This window comes from Erpetoichthys calabaricus, chromosome 12 (assembly GCF_900747795.2).
Source record: "Erpetoichthys calabaricus chromosome 12, fErpCal1.3, whole genome shotgun sequence".
NCBI lineage: Eukaryota > Metazoa > Chordata > Cladistia > Polypteriformes > Polypteridae > Erpetoichthys > Erpetoichthys calabaricus.
Window position 1 is genome coordinate 9,148,012 of NC_041405.2, and position 26,335 is coordinate 9,174,346.

The window sequence follows — 26,335 nt, forward strand, 5'->3', positions numbered from 1 at the left end:
AAATGTCAACTTTAATCTTGAAATTTCCACTTTTATCACATAGTTTATTTTTGTCATTAAAGTAGAACATCATAAACTTCATATTTAAATCGTTTAATTTACTAGTTTCTCAAATACCATCGAAACTAAAGTAGGACGTTAAATGCTTTGTTTTGTATTTGATCTTCTATCTGCTCTATGTGTGTGAATCGCTAAGTGCTTCTTAAACGGGCTTTCTCTTCCTCCGACAGGACACAGAATCCATTACATTCATGATATTACTGCTCTCTGAATAATTTAAATACTGAGATTTATACTTGATATCATTTTCATGATGATAGGAATTAAAGCATGTATTACACATGGGAACACGGTGGCGCAGTGATTGTTCATGCCTTATGCAAGATGCTTGCTGCGCCATGCGCGACCTTCGATGAAATTCTTTATTGCAGCAGTACTGTCTCTTTGAAACGTACTAACCCCCAATTCCTGTCCTTCCTTTTCTTTCTCCAAGTAACCAATCGCCACACAATCAGCTCTGTAATAGACATTAAGCCATCTGTAAGCTGAGAACGCCGATTCTTTAAAACTTTTAAGGAACATCGAAATATCTTCATAGTACGTGTTTAATTATTCAATCTATTCTATCTATCCTTCCAGTGTTGTGCCAGCCACAGCAAGAATACAGCGTGAGGCAGAAACAATCTGTGAACGGAGCATCAGCTCCTTGCTAGCGCTGTAGCACTGTGTCCTCACATGTTAAATATTAACAATACAGATTGTTTAAATGAACTTAAAGTTTTAGTTGTATAATATAATAAACATATTTTGCTGAATTTCAACTTAAAAATGATATCGTCATCATATATAAATACGCGCTTCATAAAGTGGTGCAGGTTGTGCAATATTCTAACTGTATCACAAGTTTACAGTGAGGTAATTGTACTTATAAGTACAAACAGTTCTACAAGGAGCACTTGATGGACTGATTGAGTGTTTTTATAGTTCTTGGGATTAAACAGTTTGTGAACCGCGAGGTCCGTACAGGAAAGGCTCTGAAGCGTTTGCTGTATGAGTTCAGTTCAATAGACTGTATGCATGGCTGAGACAGCATGTGCTTGATGCTGTATACCGATAATTCTCTTTCCAATCAGCTGCTGTACAGCTGTGATTCCCACTCAGATACAGTGATATAAATACTCCAAGTGGTGCAGTGAGAGTAATATGGAAAAAGATGACCCCTAATGGGAGCAGCTGAAAGAAGAAGAAGAAGGTGCAGTGAGAGTAACAATGCTGAAGCAGCTATGGTATTTAGAATAGTTTGACCATTCTGTGGACCATTATATTGTTACAGCTTAATTACAATCAGATGCATTAAACTTATAAACAATATGCGGTTAATTTCAGTGTATTTATAAAACCACGTCAGGGATGTGGATCTAAAAAAGAAAGGGAAACCACACTGGAACAAAAGCACTGCTTTGATGCTGGGTGCCGCCCGTTTGCAAAACCGACCGGAGAACTTGTATACGATAGGGTATGAGCTACTGTGAAAATGTGCTTAGCTTTATGGCAAGTTTAGGTTTTATACATCGCGATTTGAGTGTGGAAAAACATTTTTGTGCGTACGCACCATTTATACATGGGGCCCCTGGTTTTTGACACCCATAATATAAGCCGGGAATGCCAAAAGGACAAATATCTTGAATTCCTGAATATATTATGTTATTTTTGTATTGCTTAAAGATAAATTTGGGATTTAATAAATATATAAAGTCGTTTTCTGGAGATATAAAATAGTTTCTATATATGAAGTTGGCATCTGAAAATATCAAATTCTGAATATTAAAAGTCACATTTTGTGTTTGGAATAAATTCTGAACCTATAATATCACCGTATGAATATATGAATTCATATTCATGAAAGGGGCTCGTATTTGTACTGTTAATACCTCTTCATTTGAGAGCAGAATGGTCTTCTTTCATAAGCAGATACCAAACCACCTTCAAGCAGACAGGATTTCCTGGTGTCTCTAATTTTAACACTTGTGTCTTTTATCCAAACAGCTCAAAATTTCTTGTTCTTAAGTATTAGGCAGTCATGGCTGAAGAAGAAGCACAAAGGGTGATAAATATTATCGAAAGAAGAGACATTGAATCCAACATCAGAAATTCAGGTTACCATTTCAACACTTCTTTATCTTACTTTCTGAATGAAAATACCAACAAGCCATCTCACGCATGAGTGGAGCCTGAAATTAAAAAAATAATAATAATAAATGCATGAGTATGAGTAAATTGTAAATGAGTATTTACCTGCAATAACTGGTAATTTTTTTATAGATTTTAATTTCATTTTATATTTACCTGCTGGTTGATGCCATGGTCTCTTTTTTCTGTTTGTTTTTAGTGTTGCGACATTTGGGATTTTCTCATTATTTGATGAAGCTACTATCTGATTTATTCACATTTTGTGTTTTTTAACAACAGTCACTAGTTTTAATGGGAGAGCAAACAGCTGAGAATAAAGCAGTTAAATTATAAATATATAAAATCAGAACCTGGATGTCAAGTTCAGAATATACTAAAACAAATTGTAAATAATGTCTGTGTTTGACTATATAAAGTCTGTTCTGAATATATAAAATAATCTCTGAATATATAGCCAGCATCTGAATACATAAAGTCAAATTCTGAATATAAAAAGCTTAATTTTGCATTTTTTTTTTTTGTTCTTTATTTCACCTTATACAATTTTCTTGTATTAGGAATTTGTTAGTTTTCGCATACCCCATGGGGTCAGAGCGCAGGGTCAGCCATTGTACAGCACCCCCGGAGCAATTACAGGTTAAGGGTCTTGCTCAAGGGCCCAGCAGAGTAGGATCTCTTTTGGCAGTGACGGGGATTCGAACCGGCAACCTTCTGGACACCAGCACAGATCCATTAGCCTCAGAGCCACCACGCCGCCCGGAGTAAAATTCCATTTGGAGTAAATTCTGAACACATAATATTAACATTTGAATATGTAAAGTCAGTGACTGAGCGTATAAAATGATTGAATATATACAGTATAGTCAGCATCTGAGTATATAAAGTCAATCCTAAACATATAAATTAAATATTTAAATATATAAAGTCAATTCTAAATATATAATATCAGTACCTCAATATATACAATCAAATTCTGGATATATTCTCAGGAATGATTTATATAATGTTAGCATCTGAATGTATTAAGCCAATTCAGAATATATATAAGTTTTGAATATACTAAGTCAGATTCTGAGTATATACACTCTGTGTGTGCATGTAACTATATAGTCAGTGTATCAATATATAAAGTCAAAGTTGGCTCATATCATTTCAATTCTGAACATTAAAAATCAACGTTTGAATATACTGTATAGATATAAATGCTGAACATATAATGTAAAATTCCAAATATATAGTCAGTTATAAATACATAACATCAGGGTTTGAATAAATATGTTTTCTGAATTTATAAAATCAGTTTTGAATTATATAAAGTCAGTGTCTGAATATATAAACTCAGATTCTGAATATGCAAAGTCAGTGTTTGAATATACAGTATATGGTCAATGTTTAAATATATACATAAAGTACATTCTAAATATATAATTCAAAGTTCATTATATATTCAGTCAGTTTTAAAAGACAGAAAGTCAGTGTCTGAATATAGAAATTGAAATTCTGAGTTTACAAGAGCCAGATTTGGTATATTTAGGGTAAATTTAGAACATATGAACGTAGCATCTGAAATGTATAAAATCAAATGTCATTTCAGAATAAATAATCTCAGTGCCTGAACATATAAAGATTCAAATTTTGAATATAAATGTCAGACTTAGTACATATCACCATCTGAATACATGAAGTAAGTGTGTGAACATATAAAGCCATCGTGTGAAAATGTAAAGTCAATATATAGATACAAACACTGACTTTATGTGTTCAGAATTAACTTTTCATATTCAGGCAGACACTGTCTTTGTATGTCCAGAACTGATAATATACGTGTTGCCAGATACTGACTTTATTTATTTAGAAGCTGATTTTGAATTTCCCTATGGGATTAGTAAAGTTTATCTAATCTAATCTAATTTTATACATTAAGAATTACTTCATATATCAAAATACTGATTTTATGTTTTCAGAACTGTATTACTGTACATTCAGAATATAATCATTGTTTCTCATATGACCATTTACAAATGAAAGCGTCAAAAGTTAACATTGATCAAGTTAAAAAAATGAATATTACAGATATACATGCAGACACATGGAACTTCCCACTCGTGTCACATTTTTTTCATGCATTCCTTATTTATCACATATATGTGGTACATGATGAATTTTTAAGAAAAAATTTCATGGTTGAACAATTTTCTTAGGTAAGGGAATTCTTTTGTTTTTTCTCCTATTTTTAGAGAAAAACTATAAGAAGTACCTGTATGTGACCATTAGTGGAATCATCTTTGGATTTCTTCTGGCAGTGGGACTGGCACAGCGGGTACAGATGTCAGCATCAGCAGGTTGTGTTGTACTTTTCATTTCTAGATTCCTATTCCTTATGTGAATTAGATAGATAGATAGATAGATAGATAGATAGATAGATAGATAGATAGATAGATAGATAGATAGATAGATAGATAGATAGATAGATAGATACTTAATTAATCCCAAGGGGAAATTCACATACTCTAGCAGCAGCATATTGATACAAAAAACAATATTAAATTAAAGAGTAATAAAAATGCAGATCTATCTATCTATCTATCTATCTATCTATCTATCTATCTATCTATCTATCTATCTATCTATCTATCTAGATAGATAGATAGATAGATAGATAGATAGATAGATCTTGTACATTATTTGTCCCAAGGATGAAATGTAGTTTTTTTATAGACGTTCAAGATACGTTGACACATCATTTATTATACATTAGCTCATGAGAATTTATGTCACATCAAGAAAAAATAAAATAAAAGGTTCCTTAATTTTCAGCCAAATGCTGTCCTAAGATGTGGGTGCACTACAAAAAGGACTGTTACTACTTTTCAACCAATCAAACCACATGGAGCTTGAGTAAGGACGACTGCATCTCCCGGGGAGCAGGTCTTGTCATAATTGAGCACCCTGAAGAGCTGGTGAGTGACCGGTTGTGTTTGATATTTTGCTGACGGAAATGAAATCCATATCTAAGTCACAGCGTCCATGTGATTTAACAGAAATGTAGTGTTTTTCGAATTTGTATGTTTATTTCCGTATTTTTTTCCACGTTCCTCCTGAAATCTAGATTTCACTTTGTGTTGTCAGCCCACGTTTCTCAGGATTTCTTTTTCCTTGGGCTAATGCTTATTGCTTGAAGCACAGCTAAATTTGATAATTTGTTGTGTTTTATTTACTTAGTTTTATTCTTGTTAGATACAAAGTAGAGATATGAAACCCACCATTATATTCAAAATAACAATTTCTTTGAACAAAGTGAAAAATAATATTGTAACATTCATTGTGACACCAGTCCAGCTTCTCCTTTAAGTGCTCCTTTATTTTAATCCAAACTAATACTTTCCCCTGTTAGAAGCCGCGTGGCGTGTGCACCTTACAGCGCTGCTCTCCAGATGTGTCGCTTTAAGTGAATGAAGCAAAGGTCAAAACTGTTAAAAAAAAAAAGTTAACACAGCAATGCTATATCTGTGTTTATTTATTTATTTTTTTAAGTAATGTTAGTATTTTTTCGTCAATAAAATAAGTATTTATTTTAAGACAGGTTTGAATTAGCATTCTAAATATAAGGTGGGAAAGAATTTACTAAACCTTATATACACTTTATTTTTTTTGATTTGTTCAGATGTCACAGAGAGATCAGTTGGCAGCATTTAAAAATAAAGAACAAAGCCCACTTTAAAAAGGTGCTCTTGTTATCTTTCAACCAGGGCTTGGTCCCTGGCTGGGGTTCAAATCTTTGTTTTATGTTTTATGGTCGCTTTTGTGTTATTTAAAGTTGTTGTTTCTTTTATTTCTCATGTGTTATGTCTTTTGTTTTCTGGGTGGGTGGTCCCCAAGAGGTTAGGCCACCTGCCAATCACCGTCAGTAAATGCTCTCCACCCTATTACTTGGAGGGTCTCCCACAGTTCCTGGTGGTTCATTGTGAACATACTTCTGATTGATGAGTTTACTGACACCTTTGATTTTGTTTTGCTTTGTGTTGGCCTTGTTGGTAACTCCTGAATGTTTTTTGGGACTATATAGAACTTTATTATGCCTAAGGAACTTTTTGTAAAATAACTCATTTTTTTCATAAAGATCCAATATGGCCCTCTTGTATTGAGCCAGTTTTTCTTGACCCCCAACAGGCGTTATTATATGAAGTGCTTTGGAATATTATTGGGATTAAGTGTTTTGGAACTCCAGGTACACAACAGCTTGAACTCCTGTTTTCCACTATAAATCGCTAGCTCCCTGGAAATACATTTGTTTTGTAATTGCTGCATCTTAAGTAACCCAAAACTATATAGATATAATATTAAAAGGCGATACCCCTTCCTTAGTGATACGGCAGTAAGAAATCACATAGGAGAAAATAACTTGGCTTTCTTTAATGACGATTTACGCGGCATAACAGACGAAGGAAGCCATGACAAGACTATTACCGAAGTGCGACCTCGATGTATACAGTCTGCCATTTTTGTCGCTGCGCTGGAAGGATTTTTAGGATCGGATGACGTTATCTCCCATCCGTCCGTCAGCTTCAAAGGTGTGCTAAGGCTTTATACCCTTTCTCCATGTGCAGGCCCTTACTTAGGTAAATCCTGCCATTCCAAATAAGGAAAAGAAGACACACTGCTGACTCTGACACACACAATCAGTACAATGCCCATTTCCCAGTTGTCCCTTTCTTGTCCTCTAATGCATGCCTGGCAGTTCTAAATGATGAGCCCCTGTGTGTTAAATCTGGCCTTGTGTTAGCTGTACATTTGAGTGGATTTGTAAAATATTTTTTGTACAGAGCACAGTGACATATTAAACATATAAACTTATTACAACTCCCTATTCATTTGTACCTTTTATCTTGTCTTTAATTTGTAGAATGTTCTGCTTCTCCAGTGCACATTTTTTTTGACATTCTGGATCGGACTGAGGAGAAATCCTGGGCAGGAATGGATGTGGACTGACAATCAGCCCTTCACTCTTGGCAGGTCGGATACACACTTTATCTCATTACAAAGTGTCGATTGACTGTTTAAATGGGGTGTAGGGGTGTTATGGCCGTTATAGTCAACCCCTTGTGCGTTTACTTCCAGTCTGTGTGAAAGAAGACTGCACTGCACAGAAAAATGGCAGGCACTTACAAAACCAAAAGACATCCACACATGTTTTTTGTGCTGTCCTATCCTGTGTGACATGTGGAAATCTTCCCTTTTTAATAAAACCAAGACCTTCAGAAATTAATTCAACTATTTTCTTATATTAGTTTTACACTGTATGTACATGAGATGGGTAATGGAAACAGACATCCTATCAATTGGGCTGTGAAGAGTTTAATGATAGCTGACATTTTTTAAAGCTTGTTTACCAAAAAGAAAACAAAACCCCATCAATTTAATCCGGGACAGCAGTGTCACTTAAATAAACTGCCTGGTAGCTCCTAAACGTTTGCTCGGAAGTCCTGCCTGGTCACTCTCTTTGTGCTCTTTGCACGTTCCTCCTGTATCTACTGAGGTTTTCCTTAAGCCATTCTGTTTTTTTTTCCTAAAATCCAAAAGACGTGAATGTTAGATCACATGGTGTAGCAGACAGGAGGACTTTAGGGATTTTCAAAACTCATCTTGATGTTATTTTAGAAGAATTAAATGGATAGGACTGTCAAGTTTTGTTGGTGTGAATGGCCTGTTCTGGTCCGGATGATACTAATGTTTTACTTGTAGGTTGTACATTTTCGACTTTGGGTTTGTTCATGAGTAAGACTTGTGAAAGACGAGGTACCTCATCCAGGACTGATCCCTATCATGTGCTGAATGCTGACAGGATATGACTCCACTTCCTGCACCCCTGAGTTGGACCAAGGATGGTCCTCTAGTTATTAATGAAGTGAAGGAGGGGTTAGGAGTAGGGTTATCACCCTTGATTTCGAATCTGGCTATTGACCCCTCCTTCACTTTGTTATTAATTGGAGGAATGCTTACACTAGTAGATATGCTATACAGTACCTACCAAATAATACAAGGAGTACACGACAAGTGTTTCGCCCTAATTGGGGCTCATCAGGTCTACGCACTTTTGCATCTCCTTACCGGGATCGAACATTGGATGTCAGCACCTGAGGCGAAGCTTATGAAGATCAGAGTATTACATTCATAGGTCTGAATTGCAATCTGAATATTTGGATGATTACCTACCAAGGAACGCTTGTGGTTTGTCAACCAGTTTTTGCTAAACTGCAGTAAAGACGATATGAAAACATTTGTCTTGGTTGACGAATTTCAACCAGTGTCTCCTTTCTACCGGTGTACTGCACACCACTGGTAATTTTCATGAAGATTGGCTCTTGGTCAGCGTTGGTTCTTTCCTTGCAACGAAAGCTGGTTAGGTTAAGAGAGGGGTTCAGGCGATAGAAGGATAGATCGGTGATTTAATTGACAAAATCACTTTAAATAATTGGAAAGCACCATAACAGTCACATTTTTTCTGTTAAATATATAATCAATGATTTTTTATTTTTACTTTGCAGGGTGAATAAAAGTGTTCCAGATGGAGATTGTGCCATGTTGGAAAAAAACTGGATATACAGTCAGAACTGCAGCCGCATGAAAAACTGGATCTGTAAAATGGTAGCTGAAAAGAAGTCATGAAGAACTGTCAGTCAGTCATGACATTTTAATGTTCCTTTTCTTGAGTTACCACTTCAGAAGTAGCAGCCATTAACTTTTGATCCATGGGAAACAAAATCACTTCCAGTGAAGTGATCCTCACTGCTTCACACAAGTGTTTAATAAACTGTGAGCCAAGCAACGAAAGGTCTGTGTGGGCACATCGAGGTGTTTGCTGTTCATAGACTTTGTCAGCCAGTACAACTGGGAGATGTTGTTTATTACATCTGTAAATTATTTTAAATAAAGTTTTATTGATGTATGATTACTGCCAGAATGAGTCCCATTTACCTGGAATAGGATAAAATGTTTGAGAAAATGGACGTGGGCTTGTATTGTATTGTAAGAGCATGAGGATGGCACTGTGTGCAATCTTGGAAAGCTGTATGAAAATGTTTGACAAAAACTCGTAAATTTCAGTTTCATCAGTACGACATTATGGAGTATGCTAACTTATTATGTTATGTCACAGAAGAAAAGGAGAAGAAGTGCAACTTCAACGATATGAAAATGAGAAAATGCCATTTGGAAGTTTTCGATTTTGACTGGATTGTTCCTAAGTGTGGCTTGATATTTAGTGAAATAATAACAAATAAAGACATCTAATTACACAATTAGCACACACCATTATAACTTCATTAAACACAACGTTTGTGTCCTCTGAAGGGAGCTCTGAGCACTTGTACACGGAGCAGAGTTACTCAATATTTAAGATAAAAATATCTATCTATCTATCTATCTATCTATCTATCTATCTATCTATCTATCTATCTATCTATCTATCTATCTATCTATCTATCTATCTATCTATCTATCTATCTATCTATCTATCTATCTCTCTATCGAAGGTGTACCAAAAGGGCAATTGTTGTTCGAATTCTTGAATATATAATGTTATTTGTTTAAATGCATAAAGATACATTTGAGATATACTGAATATTAAAAGTCTTTTCTGGAGATATAAAATAGTTTCTATATATGAAGAAAATATAAAGTGAAATTCTGAATATTAAAAGTCACATTTTGTATTTGGAATGAATTCCAAACTTATAATGTCACCGTATGAATATATGAATTCAGTCGAAGGGGCTCATATTTCTACTGTTAATACCTCCTCATTTGAGAGCAGAATGGTCTTCTTTCATAAGCAGATACCAAACCACCTTCAAGCAGACAGGATTTCCTGGTGTCTCTAATTTTAACACTTGTGTCTTTTATCCAAACAGCTCAAAATTTCTTGGTCTAAAGTATTAGGCAGTCATGGCTGAAGAAGCACAAAGGGTGATAAATATTATCGAAAGAAGAAACATTGAATCCAACATCAGAAATTCAGGTTAACATTTTAACACTTCTTTATCTCACTTTCAACAAGCTATCTCATGTAAAAGTGTAGCCTGAAATTAAGAAAATAACAAATATACAGCATATAACTGCAATAACTGGTAAAAATGTTTGCAGCTTTTAATATAATTTAACATTTACCTATTAGTTGATGCCATGGTCTCTTTTTCCGATTGTTTTTAGTGTTGTGACATTTGGGATTTTCTCATTATTTGATGAAGCTACTATTTGATTTATTTACATTCTGTGTTTTTTAACAACAGTCACTAGTTTAATGAGAGAATAAAGCAGTTGAGAACTGAGCAGTTAAATTCTAAATATATAAGATCAGTGCCTTGATGTCAAATTCTAAATAATGTCTTTGTTTGACTATATAAAGTCTGTACTGAATATATAAAATAATGGAATATATAGCCAGCATCTGAATATAAAAAGTTTAATTCTGTAGTTGGAGTAAATTCTGAACACATATTATCAACATCTAAATATATAAAGTCAGTGTCTGAGTGTATAAACTCAATGACTGAATACACTGTATATAGTCAGCATCTCAGTATATACAGTCAATCCTAAAAATCTAAATTAAATCTTATATAAACTCAATCACAAATATATAAAGTCAGTGCCTGCATATATAAAGTAAAATTCTGCATATATTGTCAGGTATGGTGTATATACAAGTAATGTCAGCATTTGAATGTATTAAGTCAATTCAGAATATATATAAGGTTTGAATATATTAAGTCACATTCTGAATATATACACTCAGTGTCTGCATGTAAACCATATAGTCAGTGTATCAATATATAAAGTCAAAGTTGGTTCATATCATTTCAATTCTGAACATTAAAAATCAACATTTGAATATACTCTATAAATTTAATTGCTGAACATATAATGTGAAATCCTGAATATACAATCAATTCTGAATGCATAAAATCAGGGTTTGAATAGATATATTTTCTGAATTTATAAAATCAGTTTTAAATTATATAAAGTCAGTGTTTGAATATGTAAACTCAAATTCTGAATACAGAAATTCAGTGTTTGAATATACAGTATATGGTCAATGATTAAATATATATATATATATATATATATATATATATATATATATATATATATATATATATATATATATATATAAAGCACAGTCTAAATATATAATTCAAAGTTCATTATATATGCAGTCAATTTTTAAATAAAGTCAGTGTCTGAATATATAAACTGAAATTCTGAGTATACAGAGCCAAATTAGTTTTATTTGGGGTAAATTCAGAACATATAAAGTCAGCATCTGAACTCTACATGTATAAAATCAAAAGTCATTTTGGAATAAATAAACTCAGTGCCTGAACATATAAAGATTTAAATTTTGAAAATAAATGTCAGACTCAGTACATATCACCATCTGAATACATGAAGTCAGAGTGTGAACATATAAAGTCATCGCGTGAAAATGTAAAGTCAATATATAGATTCAAACACTGACTTTATGTGTTCAGAATTAACTTTTCATATTCAGCAGACACTGTCTTTATATGCCCAGAACTGATAATATTCGTATATTCAGATAATGACTTTATTTGTTTAGATGCTGATTTTGAATTTGAACCTTCAACACTGAAAGAAAATATGTTGTCAGAAGGTCTCCTTCAATATCAACAGAAAACTTTTTACAGGAAAAGAGAGAAGAGAGAATTTAGTGATCCATCTGTGGGACCTTAGAAGAAAAAGAAATTTTGAATACAGCTATTAATATATAATATCAATTCTGCATATATAAAGTTACCTCTGAATAGATACATTTCCTAAGTTTGTTGAATTGTGAATGTATTAAATTGGTGTCAGAATAGTGTAAATGTGTCAAATAAGGTTATGAAAAATAGAGAAAAAATAACACAGGGAGGTACTTAACCTACTAAGTCATACTAAGACATCAATAATTACTGCTTTTATCTTCTTTTATTCATCCGGTTTCAGTTGACGTCATACTCTGATGTTTTCCCTGCGCTCTGACCCCAAGGGGTATGCGAAAACTACCAAATTCCTAATACAAGAAATTGTATAAGGCGAAATAAAGAACAAAAAAACAAAAAAAAAACAAGATCCTTTAATTGACACATTGATAAAACTTGTTTTCAACTTTAAAATCAGCCAATAAGTAATATTTAAAATATTGGTGTTCCACATTTGATTCTACGTTTGTTTACAAGTATGTAGCCCTGATTTTACAACTTTGAAAGTTCTGCTGTCTCCACAGTGCATTCTGGCTCTGTCATAACCTTTAAAAGACTGTCACAAAAAAAAGTCAAGTTTGTTGACATGTGTGTGTAGTATAAGGAAATTCATACTACCACTCCGGAACACCAGGGGGTGTGATCACTCAGAGAAGGCACCTACTGAGGGCAGCTGACCATGCCCCTTCAGGTCCAGGAACTAAAAAAGCGAAGCCCTGTGACTGGACTGGACGGCCAGAGCTGTTCTGAAGCCAACGGATAAACTTTGTTATGTTAACCCTTTGTGTTATCACATGCCTGTTATTTTCAGTTCTTTTTGCTTTAAGGGCAAACAGGGTGGCTCGGCTAACATCCCAAGATTTGTTTTGAGTTCTGTTTTTCCTTCGCCCAACAATAATATATATATATATATATATATATATATATATATATATATATATATATATATATATATATATATATATATAATGAAGAGATTCTGATTTTGTATTCTGCAGTGAGATCGTCACAGTGCTATCCCGAGTGGTACAAGCACAGCTGTTACTACTTTTCAATCAACAGAACAACGTGGAAGGCAAGCAAGGAGGACTGCATCTCTCGAGAAGCTCAGTTTGTTGCTATTGAGGATGTAGAAGGGCTGGTGAGTTGACAGCAATGTGTTGTGTAAGGCAGAGTATTGTTTTAGGAGACATTAAATTAAACCTGTTAGGCACTGTATTTCCTAGGGGTTACTTACCAGGTCAAGAGACAAGGCCATATATTTGATCTGCTGGTAAATTTCACTTATTTTGTTTTTTGTTGTTTTTCTAGTTAATAGGGTGGTCCTCTGAAATACAAAAACACATAACATAATAAATGATACATTTATAGTTGTCGCCATTTTTCAGAAAATCTCATAAATTTTGCATTGGAAGGGGTAGCTTCTCAGGCCAAGTTCAGGCCGACTGCTCTTACGTTTTTCTCGTCACCTTTTCCTTTACCCTCTGGGGTCAAATGACTTGAGGTGGACAGTCTCCTTTTACCTTATGGACCATTTGGGCTTGAACTGGCATTCTTCCTGTTCATGTCTTTGCACTCAAGTCATTTATTGGTACTTTGAATTGGGAAAGTAGACAAGCTGCCCCACCAACAGTTAGGGGGTTCAGCATACATTTAGATAATTTATGTACTGTAGGCTGCATTGTTTCCTTTTAATTATTTTCCATTTTGTATTTTCCCTGCCCGCGGCCCTGTTCAGGATTAGGTCAGTTAAAAAATCACTGACTGTATTCTCCCTGTTCTATCTCTATCATCTGTGTTTTCAAGAACAGTAAACACAGTTTTTATATACTTTGAGATTCCTTGGTATTTTTTTTTTGGGTATGGACAGATGGCATAAGGGTAATCTTATATTATAGCATGTGTACTGTATATATTAAAATACAACATGCAGTATAATAATAATTATAATAGTTCTTTACATTCACATAGTGCTTTTCTCACTACTCAAAGTACTTTCCATAGTGAGAGGGTAGCCACTTCAATCACCACTAATTTATACCATCCACCTGGATGATGCAACAGTGGTTATTTTTTGTGCCAGTATGCTCACCACTCATGAGCTGTTAGGTGTTGAAGTGATGAGAGAGATAGGGAATTAGAGAGAGGGGATGATTAGGGGGGCCAGAATGACTAAGCTAAGGTGGGCATTTGAGCCTGGACATTGGGATACACCCTACTTTTTAGGAAAGATGCCCAGAGATCTGTTGTGACCACAGAGAGTCAGGACCTTGGTTTTATATCTCATTCGAAGAATGGCACCATTTTTATAAAGCACAGGGTCCCTGTCACTGCACTGGAGCATTGGGATCCCCATTCAGGCCCCCTGCTGGTCTCACCCACACCTCTTCCAGCAGCAATCTAAGCTTTTTCCTGGTTGGTCTCCCATCCAAGTACTGCCCGGGCCTTAGCATGCTTAGCTTCAGGGAGATGACCTCTTCTGTAGGGCATATGGTGTGGCTGCTACATTATGTGATCTTCAACATTTAATTTTACTTCAAGTTGTGTTATATATACTGTACATTCTTGTTTAGTCCAATTCAGGGGTTTAAGCACAGCAGATTTTGTCACTGGAAATGACTCAGTCCTGAGCAGGGTGCACTCACACACAACAGGCCTTGCTGGTAATGTGTTGAGAAAACCCATTCAGACAAACCCCACATGGGCAAAAACCAGGCTTAGGATTAGAAATGAGGACCTTTGGATCCAGGAGACAGGAGTCCTATCTACTGTGCTACTGGGAAACCAATATATAATATTATATTATATTATATTATATTATATTATATTATATTATATCATCCATCCATCCATTATCCAACCCGCTGAATCTGACGGTGGTCTGCTGGAGCCAATCCCAGCCAGCACAGGGCACAAGGCAGGAACAAACCCCAGGTAGGGCACACACACACACACAACAAGCACACACTAGGGACAATTTAGGATTGCCAATCCACCTAACCTGCATGTCTTTGGACTGTGGGAGGAAACCCACGCAGACACAGGGAGAACATGCAAACTCCACGCAGGGAGGACCCAGGAAGCGAACCCAGGTCTCCTAACTGCAATGCTACACTACCACTGCACCACCGTGTCGCCAAAATTATATTATATTATATTATATTATATTATATTATATTATATTATATTATATTGTTTCAAGGTATCATCATTGGCACTACTCAGGAACTTTGTAATTTTTTATTTTTTGATTAGTTGTAAAAACACATTAACTTAAACTGCCAGCATGTAAAAAAATTAAATAAGCACACTTCAATGCTCTATCTTAATAGTCGCTTTGAATTCCCTACTCATTTGTAATTTTTCTCTTGTCTTTTATTTCTAGACTTTTCTGCTTCTCCACAGCAGATATTTTTTGGCATTCTGGATCGATCTGACAGGAATGGATGTGGACAAACAAATGCTATGCCTACGTTGAACTTAAAACTAATTACTCTTAAGAAAGAATGTTGCAAAAGTATATCCACCAAAAGATACTGAACATGCCAGGCATTGCCAAATTTATCTCTGAAAATCCCAGTGACATCACTAATTATGGCTTCAGCCACAACAGGAACATGGCGACTTGAGGCAAACATCAAGTTAATAAAGAAAACAACATGGTAATGAAAAACTCCCTTAAAATGCAAACAAACTTATAAACTAATGTCTGAAATGAAACATCCACATATGAACAACCCAAACAAGGCAGAAACATAAAGTTTGTATGAAAGTGGTGGTACAGTACAACTACATTCTGCCATCTTATATAGGCATGTGATGACAACAGACAAATCCACTATTAGGTGGAGTGGTGACTCTGAGGCTAAGGATCTGCACTGAAATCTGGAAGGTTGACTTCCAGCATGCCCAGAAGTCTCTGAGACCAGTCACCATTCAGGGGGATGATGTGGAAGTGGTGCAGAGCTACAAGTACTTGGGGTTCGCATAAAACTGGACTGGTGTGTCAACACAGTGGTGCTGTACAAGAAGCGCCAGAGCAGACTGGACTTACTAAAGAGACTCAGGTTTTTCGATGTGTGCTGCAACCTGCTGGAAATGTTCTACCAGTCAGTAGTAGCCAGTGTGGTGTTCTATGCTGTGGTCTCCTGTGGAAGCAACCCGAGCTAAAAGAAGCACAACATCTGATCAGACTTATTAGGAAAGTCTCCTCCATCAGAACATGAACTTCAGACACACGGGAAGCTGCCATCTTGAAAAATCCCCTCCATTCCCTCCAGGAGGCGTTCTCTTGGAACATTCTACCACAGTACGATAAGAAGCATCTCTGGGGGTCTTTTCTGCCCACTGCTATCTGGCAATTCAGTGCTTTCACCTGATGTACTTGTTAAGTTTATTTATTTATTTATTTATCAATTGGCTGTATTATCTGCCTTATGAGTCTGTATCTTTGCTTTGTTTTTGTTTATTTTTTTTTATGTATGCATCTGAATTTCCCCTTGGGATTAATAACGTTTATCTAATATTATATTATATTATATTATATTATATTATATTATATTATATTATATTATATTATATTATATATGAGAGGCAGAGGTTAATGCCATGCTCATTATTTATTACACTCTTTGCTGAGTTTAGTTAGTGACTTCTCTTTTTACTTTGCAGGATGAATATACCGTAAGCATTACTGATGAAGATTGTGCCATGTTAGAAAATGAGTTGATAAACAGTCACATCTGCAGCCAAATGAAGAAATGGATCTTTAAAATAGTAGCACCAGTAAATGTTCAAGACACTTGAATGCTCTTCCTCTTATTCTACTGCTTCAGAAAACTGGCATTTGTGGTATTTTAATTTTAAAGTAAAAGATCAGAGCAATGCATTTTCCATTAATGGCAACATAAAACATTTTTCATGAAGTGAGCCACAGAGTTCTGTATAAACATAATAATAAATGGCAGGCAAAGTCTACAAATGTTTGTGTCAGCACTTCAGCACACTGACAGGCCGTTTTAAAAATCTTTTTCATTATAATTGTGGGATATTGTGTAGCATGCTTGTAATATGTTTTATTACTGTAAAATAAGGTTCAGATTCTCAACCATCCGTTGACCTTCACTGGAATAAACTGTTTTAGAAAATGAATATGTGTGCATTTTGTATCTGAGAAGATCCAAAGATTATAAGCATATCAGGATGGCACTTTGTAGTTTCTTGCAAAGTTTTTTGAAGGTTTACGATTTAATAAATATTGTTGTCAATATGAACAATGCAGATTCTGACGTTAGTTCTTCAAAGATGCAGAGGAACTTGAGGGGTACTGGTATGAGAGAAAGTTTATAAACCATTTTTCAAACTGTCTGTATTCTTGAAATAATCTGAAAATGTGGAGAAGTGGATAGGAAGTTGGAAGAATGGAGAAGAGCTTTGGAAGATAGAGGACTGAAGATAAATCAGAAGAAGACAGAATATATGAAGTTTAATGATGACGATGATTCAGAAGATAGCACTCTGGGAGAGTTATTGAAAAAAATGGATACATTTAAATATCTAGGATCAGTGGTAACCCAAGATGGAGAATTAGATGCCGAGATAACCCACAGAGTTCAGTGTGGATGGAATAATTGGAAGAAGGTATTAGGAGTATTGTGTGATTGAAGAATTAAGGTGAAGGTTAAAGGTAAGCTTTTTAAGACCGTGGTAAGACCAGTAATTATGTATGAAGCTGAGACATGGACAGTGAAGGTAGCACAGGAGAAGGTGTTTGGCAGCAATGAGAATGTGGCGATGGATGTGTGGAGTTATAATAAAGGACAGAATAAGAAATGAGACAATCAGAGGTACAACACAAGTAGGAGAGAAATCTAAGAAAGTACAGGAAAGTGTGATGAAGTGGTATGGACATGTGATGAGGAGAGACCATGAATACATGGGCAAAAGAGTGATACGAGTGGAAGTGGAAGAGTAGAGGAAGAAAAAGTGAGGGAGGCCAAAGGAGAGGTGAACTGATAAAGTGAAAGAAGATCTGAAGGAAAAGGGCCTGACTGGTGAGGAGGTGCAGGGCCAAAATGTTGGGAGAAGTTTTATCAGGTACATTGACCCCACATAAAATTAAAAACAGATGAAGAGGAATAAGACACATGACTGTAAACCCCTTTTTTTTTATTTTCCGCTTTTGAATTTCCTCTTGGGGATTCATAACATATATTTTACCTAATTAAATCGAATCTAATATCTTTATTAAATATATCATTACATATTCAAAGTTAAGGCAAGGATGTAAACTTTTTCTAAGATAATAACTTGAGGGTAAGGTGTTGACGTTTATGAAAGCCTTAGATCTAGTTATTTAGCCTTCACCAAATGATTCCTGTAGCAGTAGATGTGACTGTGCAGCATTTACAAAGTCCATTTCCTCAGTCCATTTCCTTATTTCAGAACTTTTTCAGTTCATTTCTTTTTCTGGGGATGATTCATATAAATGTTTTGCTCCATAACATGCCACACAGGACTTGGCTGACCTAAAATGAGGAATATGTTCTGTTTAAGTTACTACGTGTTGTTAATTTACTTATGATTTGGGCTCAAAAGTTCTCAGGGTCAGTGTCCATCTTATTCATGAAAAGGACGACTGGTCAAAGGCAGTCCTGGGAGGCTCCTGCCCCTGAAGAAACTTCACTTTGTGGATAAGAAAGAAGATAGAGCAGAGGGATAGTCCACAATATCTTTCTAATAGAGTGATGGCTATGGCCAGAATTTTTGGAAGCATTTGTTTGAGTGAGAATGCTATGAAGTGGATTCAAAAAGTTTTTTAGGAAGGGTCTCACAGCTTCTCATATGAGGGAAACATAGGAGGAAGGTTAAGGGTGCAACACAGGAACTAACTACTCCATCTCTAGAATGATGGAGGGACTACAGCTGGAAGGCATCTGAGGTCACCTGAGACTGCAAATAGCTTTTCTTCTTCCGTCCCAACAGCCATATCAGCCAAAACTGAAGAAGTCTACGTTCAGCCTGGAACCTCCTATCAAAGGGGTCTAGACCACATGGCAACTCACCAGTTTGAACCCTGGTGGAAATTCACATGATTTGCTTGTTTTTGTTGTTCTGCACTTTGGTTTTCATTTTTTCTTAAAATTTTTTGGGGCATTATCCACCGGGAACCCAACACTTCATTCTCTCTTGCTTGATTATTTCATAGGTTACATTGGGGTAATGGTAGGGAGGTAGAACAGTTATTTATCCAATATTCAATGTCCCTCTTAAGAATGAAGGAAATACCAACCAGAAGAGGATTACTTTTTTTTCTGCTCCACCTTCAACTCCGCCTCTTCCTGTCCAGAACATTGAAAATTCTGGATATCACAAAAGGAGGTTGTCATTTTGACTGCAGACTTCCTGGTGAGCAGATGATATTCCCTAATGAAACTCTGAAGACCTGAATAGCAATTGGCTAACTACGGACATTACCATCATTATTGCTAGCAAACTCCGGGTCTCCTAGTTGGAGCCCTAAAGCTTTTCATGTTTATTGTCTTTCCATTTGCATTAGTAATATTAGAATGTTTGGCTTGGCATAGCTCTTTGGAACACATACTTCTTCTTCTTTTGGCTGCTCCCGTTAGGGGTCACCAAAGCAGATCATCTTTCTCCATATCTTTCTGTCCTCGTCATCTTGTTTTGTTACACCCATCACCTGCATGTCCTCTCTCACCACATCCATAAACCTTCTCTTAGGCCTTCCTCTTCTCCTCTTGCCTGGCACCTCTATCCTTAGCACCCTTCTCCCAATAGCATCTCTCCTCTGCACATGTCCAAACCAATGCAATCTCTCCTCTCTGACTTTGTCTCCCAACTGTCCCACCTGAGTTGACCCTCTAATGTCCTCATTTCTAATCCTATCTATCCTCGTCACACCCAATGCAAATCTTAGCATCTTTAACTCTGCCACCTCCAGCTCTGTCTCCTGTTTTCTGGTCTTTGCCACCGTCTCCAACCCATATAACATAGCTGGTCTCATTACCGTCCTGTAGACCTTCCCTTTCACTCTTGCTGATGTCCGTCTGTCATAGATCACTCCTGACACTCTTCTCCACCCATTCCACCCTGCCTGCACTCTCTTCTTCACCTGTCTCCCACATTCCTCATTACTCTGTACTGTTGATTGCAAGTATTTAAACTCCTCCACCTTCGCCAGTTCTACTCCCTGCATCCTCACCATTCCACTGACCTCCCTCTCATTCACACACATGTATTCTGTCTTGATAGTCCTACTGAACTTCATTCCTCTCCACTCCAGAGCAAACCTCCAACTCTCCAGGGTCTGCTCAACCTGCTCCCTACTCTCGCTGTAGTTAAACAAATAATGGAATCTCCCATAAGCTAACATATTGTTTAAATGGAATATTCTCAATTATTTCAAGTTATTTCAAGTTAAAACTGAGCCTTTGTTCTGCTTATTCGTGGTCAGTAAGGCACAGGGAACAGTTTTAAATCTTAATGTAACGTTCCATGGAATATACCATGTGAATACAATTTAACTTAATCATAGAACTTAAATAAAGTTTAACATAAAAAGCCTAAGATTACAGCATCATAGAAGAAACCTTTTTCATGTTTTTGAAATGAAATGTTTCCTGAAAATTTGGTGCCTTTGTTTTTTCCTTTTCACTAAAGTTTTAAAGTAAAGTTGTTTAGACTTCGGACTTTCTTTTGCTAGACATTTGACCCTTCCTTGCCAACTCAGGAGTTGCTTGAGATGAACTGGTGAATCTTCAGTACACTGGATGTAGACATTGCAGCATTCGCAGAGTTTTGACCGTGTGTGTCTGTGGTGTGTATAAGTGCAAGAAAAAACATTGACCAGCATTATTGCACAGAGTGGCCACTTTAATTCCAGCACTTCTGCACTTGACAACCGCAGATTTACGTTCACTCCATGAACAATTCACAGGTCAAAGAAGGGTACTTACTGGAGCCCACCCTCTCAACTTCTTTTTCATATCAGGGCGTATTTCATGTGTGTGTAGTGTCACTGAAAGAAATAAATGAAGAAATAGTTAACTACATAAATACATAAAGAAACAAGCAACAAAAACATATTTCATTGTGCATTTATGCTAACATCACATGTTATCATTTAGTCATTGTCACATTTCCCAATATATTTATTTTTTTCCATATTTATTTAAAAATAAAATATTTTTGCGATTCGGGAAAATGCTCTCCCGTCCCTTAGGGCTCACTGAACCATTTTCAACTACTGTTCACATGTAACCCCGCTCCACTTTGGCCTTCAAAGCGCTAGTTTGGTACTACCACCAACATCTGCATCCAGGGCGGTGATGTCACGATATAAGCTGTAAACTGATGCTTCTTTAAGGCCGGATTTATACTTCACACGACACGACGCATGCTGCAGCGGACGCTTCTGCAACGCAAGCGTTGAAGTGTTTATACTTGTGCGCGCACTTTACATAAATCTGGAGGAATCCAACAGGTGGCAGTGCGAGATATTATCACGGTGAGAACATGTTCTTGTTTTTCTCGTCATACACATTTCATTGTATGTTGACCCTGTGTTAACCTATATATGACAAATAAACCTAAACCTAAACCTAAACCTTAAGCTATGTTCGGCTTCTCTGTGTTGAGAAATTGCCTAGAACACCCATTAAATTCCAATGACACCTTACCACAATCTCTCTGAAAAGGATGTTTATTGATTAAATCCAGGGATGTGTCCATTCCAGCAAGCATTGGGCACGAGTGAGAAGCAATCCCTGGACGAGGCCTCAGCTCATCAAAAGGTGAATACAAGCACACACATACACACTGGCGTCATTTTAACAGCACCAAATCCCCAAATCTGCATGTCTTTGGAAGGAAACTGGAGCACACTGAGGAAACCCAGCAGGAAAACGCGTAAACTCCAGGCAGGGAATATCAGTGACGTGACTCCCTGCAAGACAGCAGCGCTAACGCTCCGCCACTGTGTCACCCCCATGTGTGTAATTATTAACAGTATTCATTATTTAAATGAAATTACCGATTTAACTGTAAAATGTAATATACATACTTTAATGTAAAGTATAAATCTAAGGATTCTAAATGTGCAGAGAGTTGGAATATCATACATTTAATGTGCTCAGTGTGGTGATCTATTGCTGGCGATTCGCTGCTGTCAGGACCAGAGGAAGCTCTAGAAAAAAAGACGGCACAGAAGATGATATGTGAGAATTTTAAAGCATATCGTGTCATTAAGATTGAGAATATGCGACGCTTGGATATAAAAGCACCATGAATACATCTGTATGTCGGCATTTTGCTTCACCACATCGAACCATTTATCAAACACCAAAGCACACACACCGATCCCGTAGGATCCACAAAGCAGCTTTCTGTCACATGTAGATAGTAAACAGAGACTCTGACGTCACATTCCAACTTTTAGCACACTGCGCCCCCCGATTATTTGCTGGTACTGCAACTTGCGCACGCGTTGCGTTAATTTCTGAGGACCTGCTCAGAGGACGCATCAAATGAACGCTGAGAATGCGTGGCAGCCATGATGCGGGCACATACACGTTCTGAGCGTGAAATATAAACGAGCCCTAAGAGAACCCATTTGCGTACCGCTGTCAGGGTCATGTCCCATATCTCGTAAACCTTATCCGATCTGCAGATGAAGTCCTTAATTTCATTTTGATCTCCTATGTGTTTTGCCTGGTTTCAAGTTATTGCCTGTTATTTGACTTTGATGTTGCCTCTCATCTGTGTTACGGTCACTACAGTTTATTTTTATTTTCTGTTGTTTTGGCCTTTTGTAGCTTCTCCCGGTTTACTCACAAATTCAGCTCTCCTGTTTTCCTACTGAGTCAGGACAGTCTCCACATGGGCCCTGGGTGTAAGCTTTAGTGCACAGAGTGGCGGCCCTCCTACTCATCATGACTTAGCACTCATGGCCAACAGTGCTGGTGACACCCAGGTACAGGCCCGACACTCCAGAGCCATCCATTTTCAGAGCTGGTTCATTTGTCCATGTGAGTTGTTACAAACTCCTTTCAGGTTCTGTCCTAAATGTTCCTCCACACTGACTGGTTTGTATATCACAGTAAAAGTAACCTTTGAAAGAAAAAGGAAGCAACTTCCTCCACCAAACTGTAGCATTTTTGTTTTTTTTTTATGTGACAAATTGATGCCTTGAGTCACAAATTGACTGATTGATGGGTTGAGAGTTGCTACTGACTTTTGACATGACCCCGGTGTCGTGTGTCTTGCTTGGATCTGCTAAATGTTTCTGTGTACCTCTTGTACCAGTCTGAAGAGTATGTAAGAAGTCAGAAGTTCTTGGGGCTTTTGATTTTTTACTGTTCACGCTCAACATTTACAGGTAGGTAGGAAGTGCAGAAGCGAGCAAGTCGACCACAGCTGCTGCCTTGCAGAGGGTAGGACTGTTGTGTTGTGGTCACACATGAATGTTTCAGTGAGTCAAGCAACAGAAGAATCTCAGGCGAGCGGCCTGGGGATGTGCACAAGCTAACTGTACAAGGGACTCAAAACCACAAAGCAGCTCATAGTCATCGAGAGGTTTACTTAACTTCATTAAGTGTAACGAGAAAGCTGACCCTTTGAATAATTACTCACTCTCGGCGGTCTAGGTACTTGGTTTCCTCATCTTTGAGACTATTGGATGCTGTATATCACCATCTGAGCTCTTGAAAAAAGGTGTTATGGGCTAGAAGATCATATTTCCATGAAAGTGAGTTAAAGTGAAATGGTTGCCAAACTTAACACTGTTATTTTTGAATGTGATATCATAAGAGTGTGAATTGTGAGGAGGAGCACTGAATGACTGCAGATGAACAAAGAAACATTCTGATCTGGTCATGCATTTGACAGTGTCTTCTCTCTAGGGGAAGGTGCACAACGATTTTCAACATTTACATCCTCAGTTTTGGCCTCCCATGTGTCTTCTTCTACATAGAATCCTGCCCCAAAGCAGCCGCCATGCCCCCGACTTGATTTTTTTGGATTGTCCTTCCACTACTGACTCTGTGCTCTCCGGTGTTTATGTTTGTTAGAACTACATTACACTTTACTGCATGTGTTTTGTGATGCATGGTAAGTCAAATGATGGCAATATGCAAGCTTACGCGGCAACTCAGGCCCTTCCTGTAATGACATCTTTGCCTGAACAGGAGGCCTGAGTTGCCTCAAAAGCTTGCATATTGTAATCTTTTTAGTTAATCATTTTCCTCGACTTCTCACTACATCCTGTCACACATGCGCGAATGGAAGATAGTTTACGGGCTCAAATAATGGTAATTGCTTGCCAGACCAGGGGTTGGCGCTGTTCTTTAACTCTCTCTTCCCCACAGAACAACTGAAGAATCACCACAATAATAATCACTTCCGGTTCCAACCCGCCAAGTCCCACCACCAGATGATGTCACTTCCGGTCTCCTGAAATGCCACCTGCTTACATCATTTCCTGCTATTTCATGATAAAAATGTCCGCCATTATTACTCTGATCAATTCTGTTTTGGCCTCAAGTCTGTTAAGACCAACCCAATATTCTGATGAACTTCACTAAACATGGATGATCCCCCAAACTTTGAGTTTGTTTTGTCTCTTTTGTTACAATCCATAATGGCTAACACGATACAACACCCTAGAGTGATGCATGGTAATAAGTGAAAGGCATTTTATTAAATATTAATTGATTACTTTGTGAAACAAGCCGAGAAATCAGTTCCTGGTGAAAATCAACAAACCATCCATTTGGCTCATGTACTCCAAAGAGAGATCATGGAGGAGCAGAGCTGATCCCAGCAGTATTAGTGGTTAGGACCAAACCAATCCTGGGTGGGATGACAGTTCCTAACAGACCCTCATGAAAATCACTGAAGAAAAATTATCTTGTAGTCAAGTTATTTTTTTAAGTATTGTATCTCTCTATTATAAAAGGAAATCCTGTCCCCTGTCCTGATAGTCTACGATACGTGATTTTTCTCGGAAGATAATTTAAAGACCCGCGAGATGAAAGAGACCTGCCACGGTGTGTCTCATGGGAACATAGAACAAGAGTCTTGCAAGACACACCCTACTTATAAGCAATATCAAAAAAAACAAATCAGTAGTGTAAAGGCAGTCATGCAGCACACACAGCTCCAGGGCTCAGTGCATATAAAGTGTATAAGGTCATTACAGTAGAAATGAAATGGAGTAGAAATGAAACGTCGGCGATTAAACGAAGAAGAAAGAAAAGCGCTGAGAAAAGAGACTCAAATGCGTTGGACAGAAAAAAGAGCAAAAAAGAATAATTGAGGTGCAAATTCAGAAGATAAGGAAAGTAATTATCAGCCCGGAACAAGTGGAATTGAAAAAAAAAGCACGTCCAATCCGGCTCAGAATTAAATGACAGTGAGTAAAAGACAAAGTAGAACTTCATAGAGATGTTTACAAACGTTGATGCTAAACATGCAGAGCAGGTTAGAGACTATGAAACCAGTGAAATTAGAAAGGCTCAAAAAAAAAAAAAAAAATGTTGGCGCTATACACATGTGGAGACAGTTAAAGGATATGAAAGTAGGAAAATTAGAAAATATAAAAAAGTAAAGATCGCAGTAGTGCAAACAAACAAACTGCCTCATTTAACTATGCACCAGTCTAACTTTGGTTTTGCACAATAATTACTACACTGTTGCACTTTAACACTTAATTCTACTTTATTCACATAATTTTACTTATTTATTATGTTCTACTATACTGTTATCTTTCAATCTATGACTTTTTGTTAATCTAACTGATATTCTTCTAACTTCTGCACAGTTTTTGATGAGTGGATCAGGATGCATTTCACTGTGTGCTGTCCTGTATAACTATGCATGTGACAAATAAAGAATCTTGAGAATTTCAAAAACGGAGTTTACCGCACATGCATTTATTGGTTACTTTGTTCATGTATATATATATATATATGCTTATTTAAAAACCTAAATTTACCCCAGGAGTCAAAAACGTTCTGTCTAGCACTTGTACAAAAACCTAGACAAAAGCTGGGGTATCACCTTGGTAACCCCATGTACTTTTGGAACTGTAAGAGGAAAATAACACGACTTTACAGACAGGAGTCCAATGCAGAACTCTACTTACTTTGTTACTTTGTAAAAAAAAATTATTAAATGCTGATGATGTAGATCGTTTTGTCTATGCTGAAATTCCAAACAGAGAAACCTGTCCTGACCTCATTAAAAAGATTCAGCATATTGGAACTCGTAAGATTACAAATATTGTTTTTACAGAAGTTCTGAAATAAAAGTGAAACTAATGAAATAGCAACAATTCAAAGAAAAAAAAATCTTAAAAGTGT

At 36.7% G+C, this 26,335-nt stretch overlaps 2 protein-coding genes across 3 annotated transcripts in view; one reads left to right on the forward strand and one right to left on the reverse strand.

The window, feature by feature from the left end:
• The window catches only part of LOC114662268 (killer cell lectin-like receptor subfamily G member 1), a 44,933-nt gene extending 36,077 nt beyond the window's left edge, over window positions 1-8,856 (forward strand). The window contains exons 4-6 of the mRNA XM_051934627.1: window positions 5,008-5,150; window positions 7,094-7,203; window positions 8,736-8,856. Coding sequence (XP_051790587.1) covers window positions 5,008-5,150; window positions 7,094-7,203; window positions 8,736-8,856 — 374 coding nt within the window. The remainder of the gene's footprint in view (window positions 1-5,007; window positions 5,151-7,093; window positions 7,204-8,735) is intronic.
• LOC114662269 (killer cell lectin-like receptor subfamily B member 1B allele B) overlaps window positions 1-26,335 on the reverse strand; it is a 192,844-nt gene that overhangs the window by 6,269 nt on the left and 160,240 nt on the right. Inside the window, exons 6-8 of one of the 2 annotated variants that reach the window (XM_051934621.1) lie at window positions 20,933-20,994; window positions 13,192-13,281; window positions 4,429-4,567 (exon numbers count right to left, since the gene is read on the reverse strand). In XM_051934621.1, the coding sequence (XP_051790581.1) occupies window positions 20,992-20,994 (3 nt within the window). In that variant the 3' untranslated portion in view covers window positions 4,429-4,567; window positions 13,192-13,281; window positions 20,933-20,991. Of the gene's footprint in view, window positions 1-4,428; window positions 4,568-13,191; window positions 13,282-20,932; window positions 20,995-26,335 lie in introns of those variants that run through there. The other variant, XM_051934622.1, reaches the window with a different exon arrangement.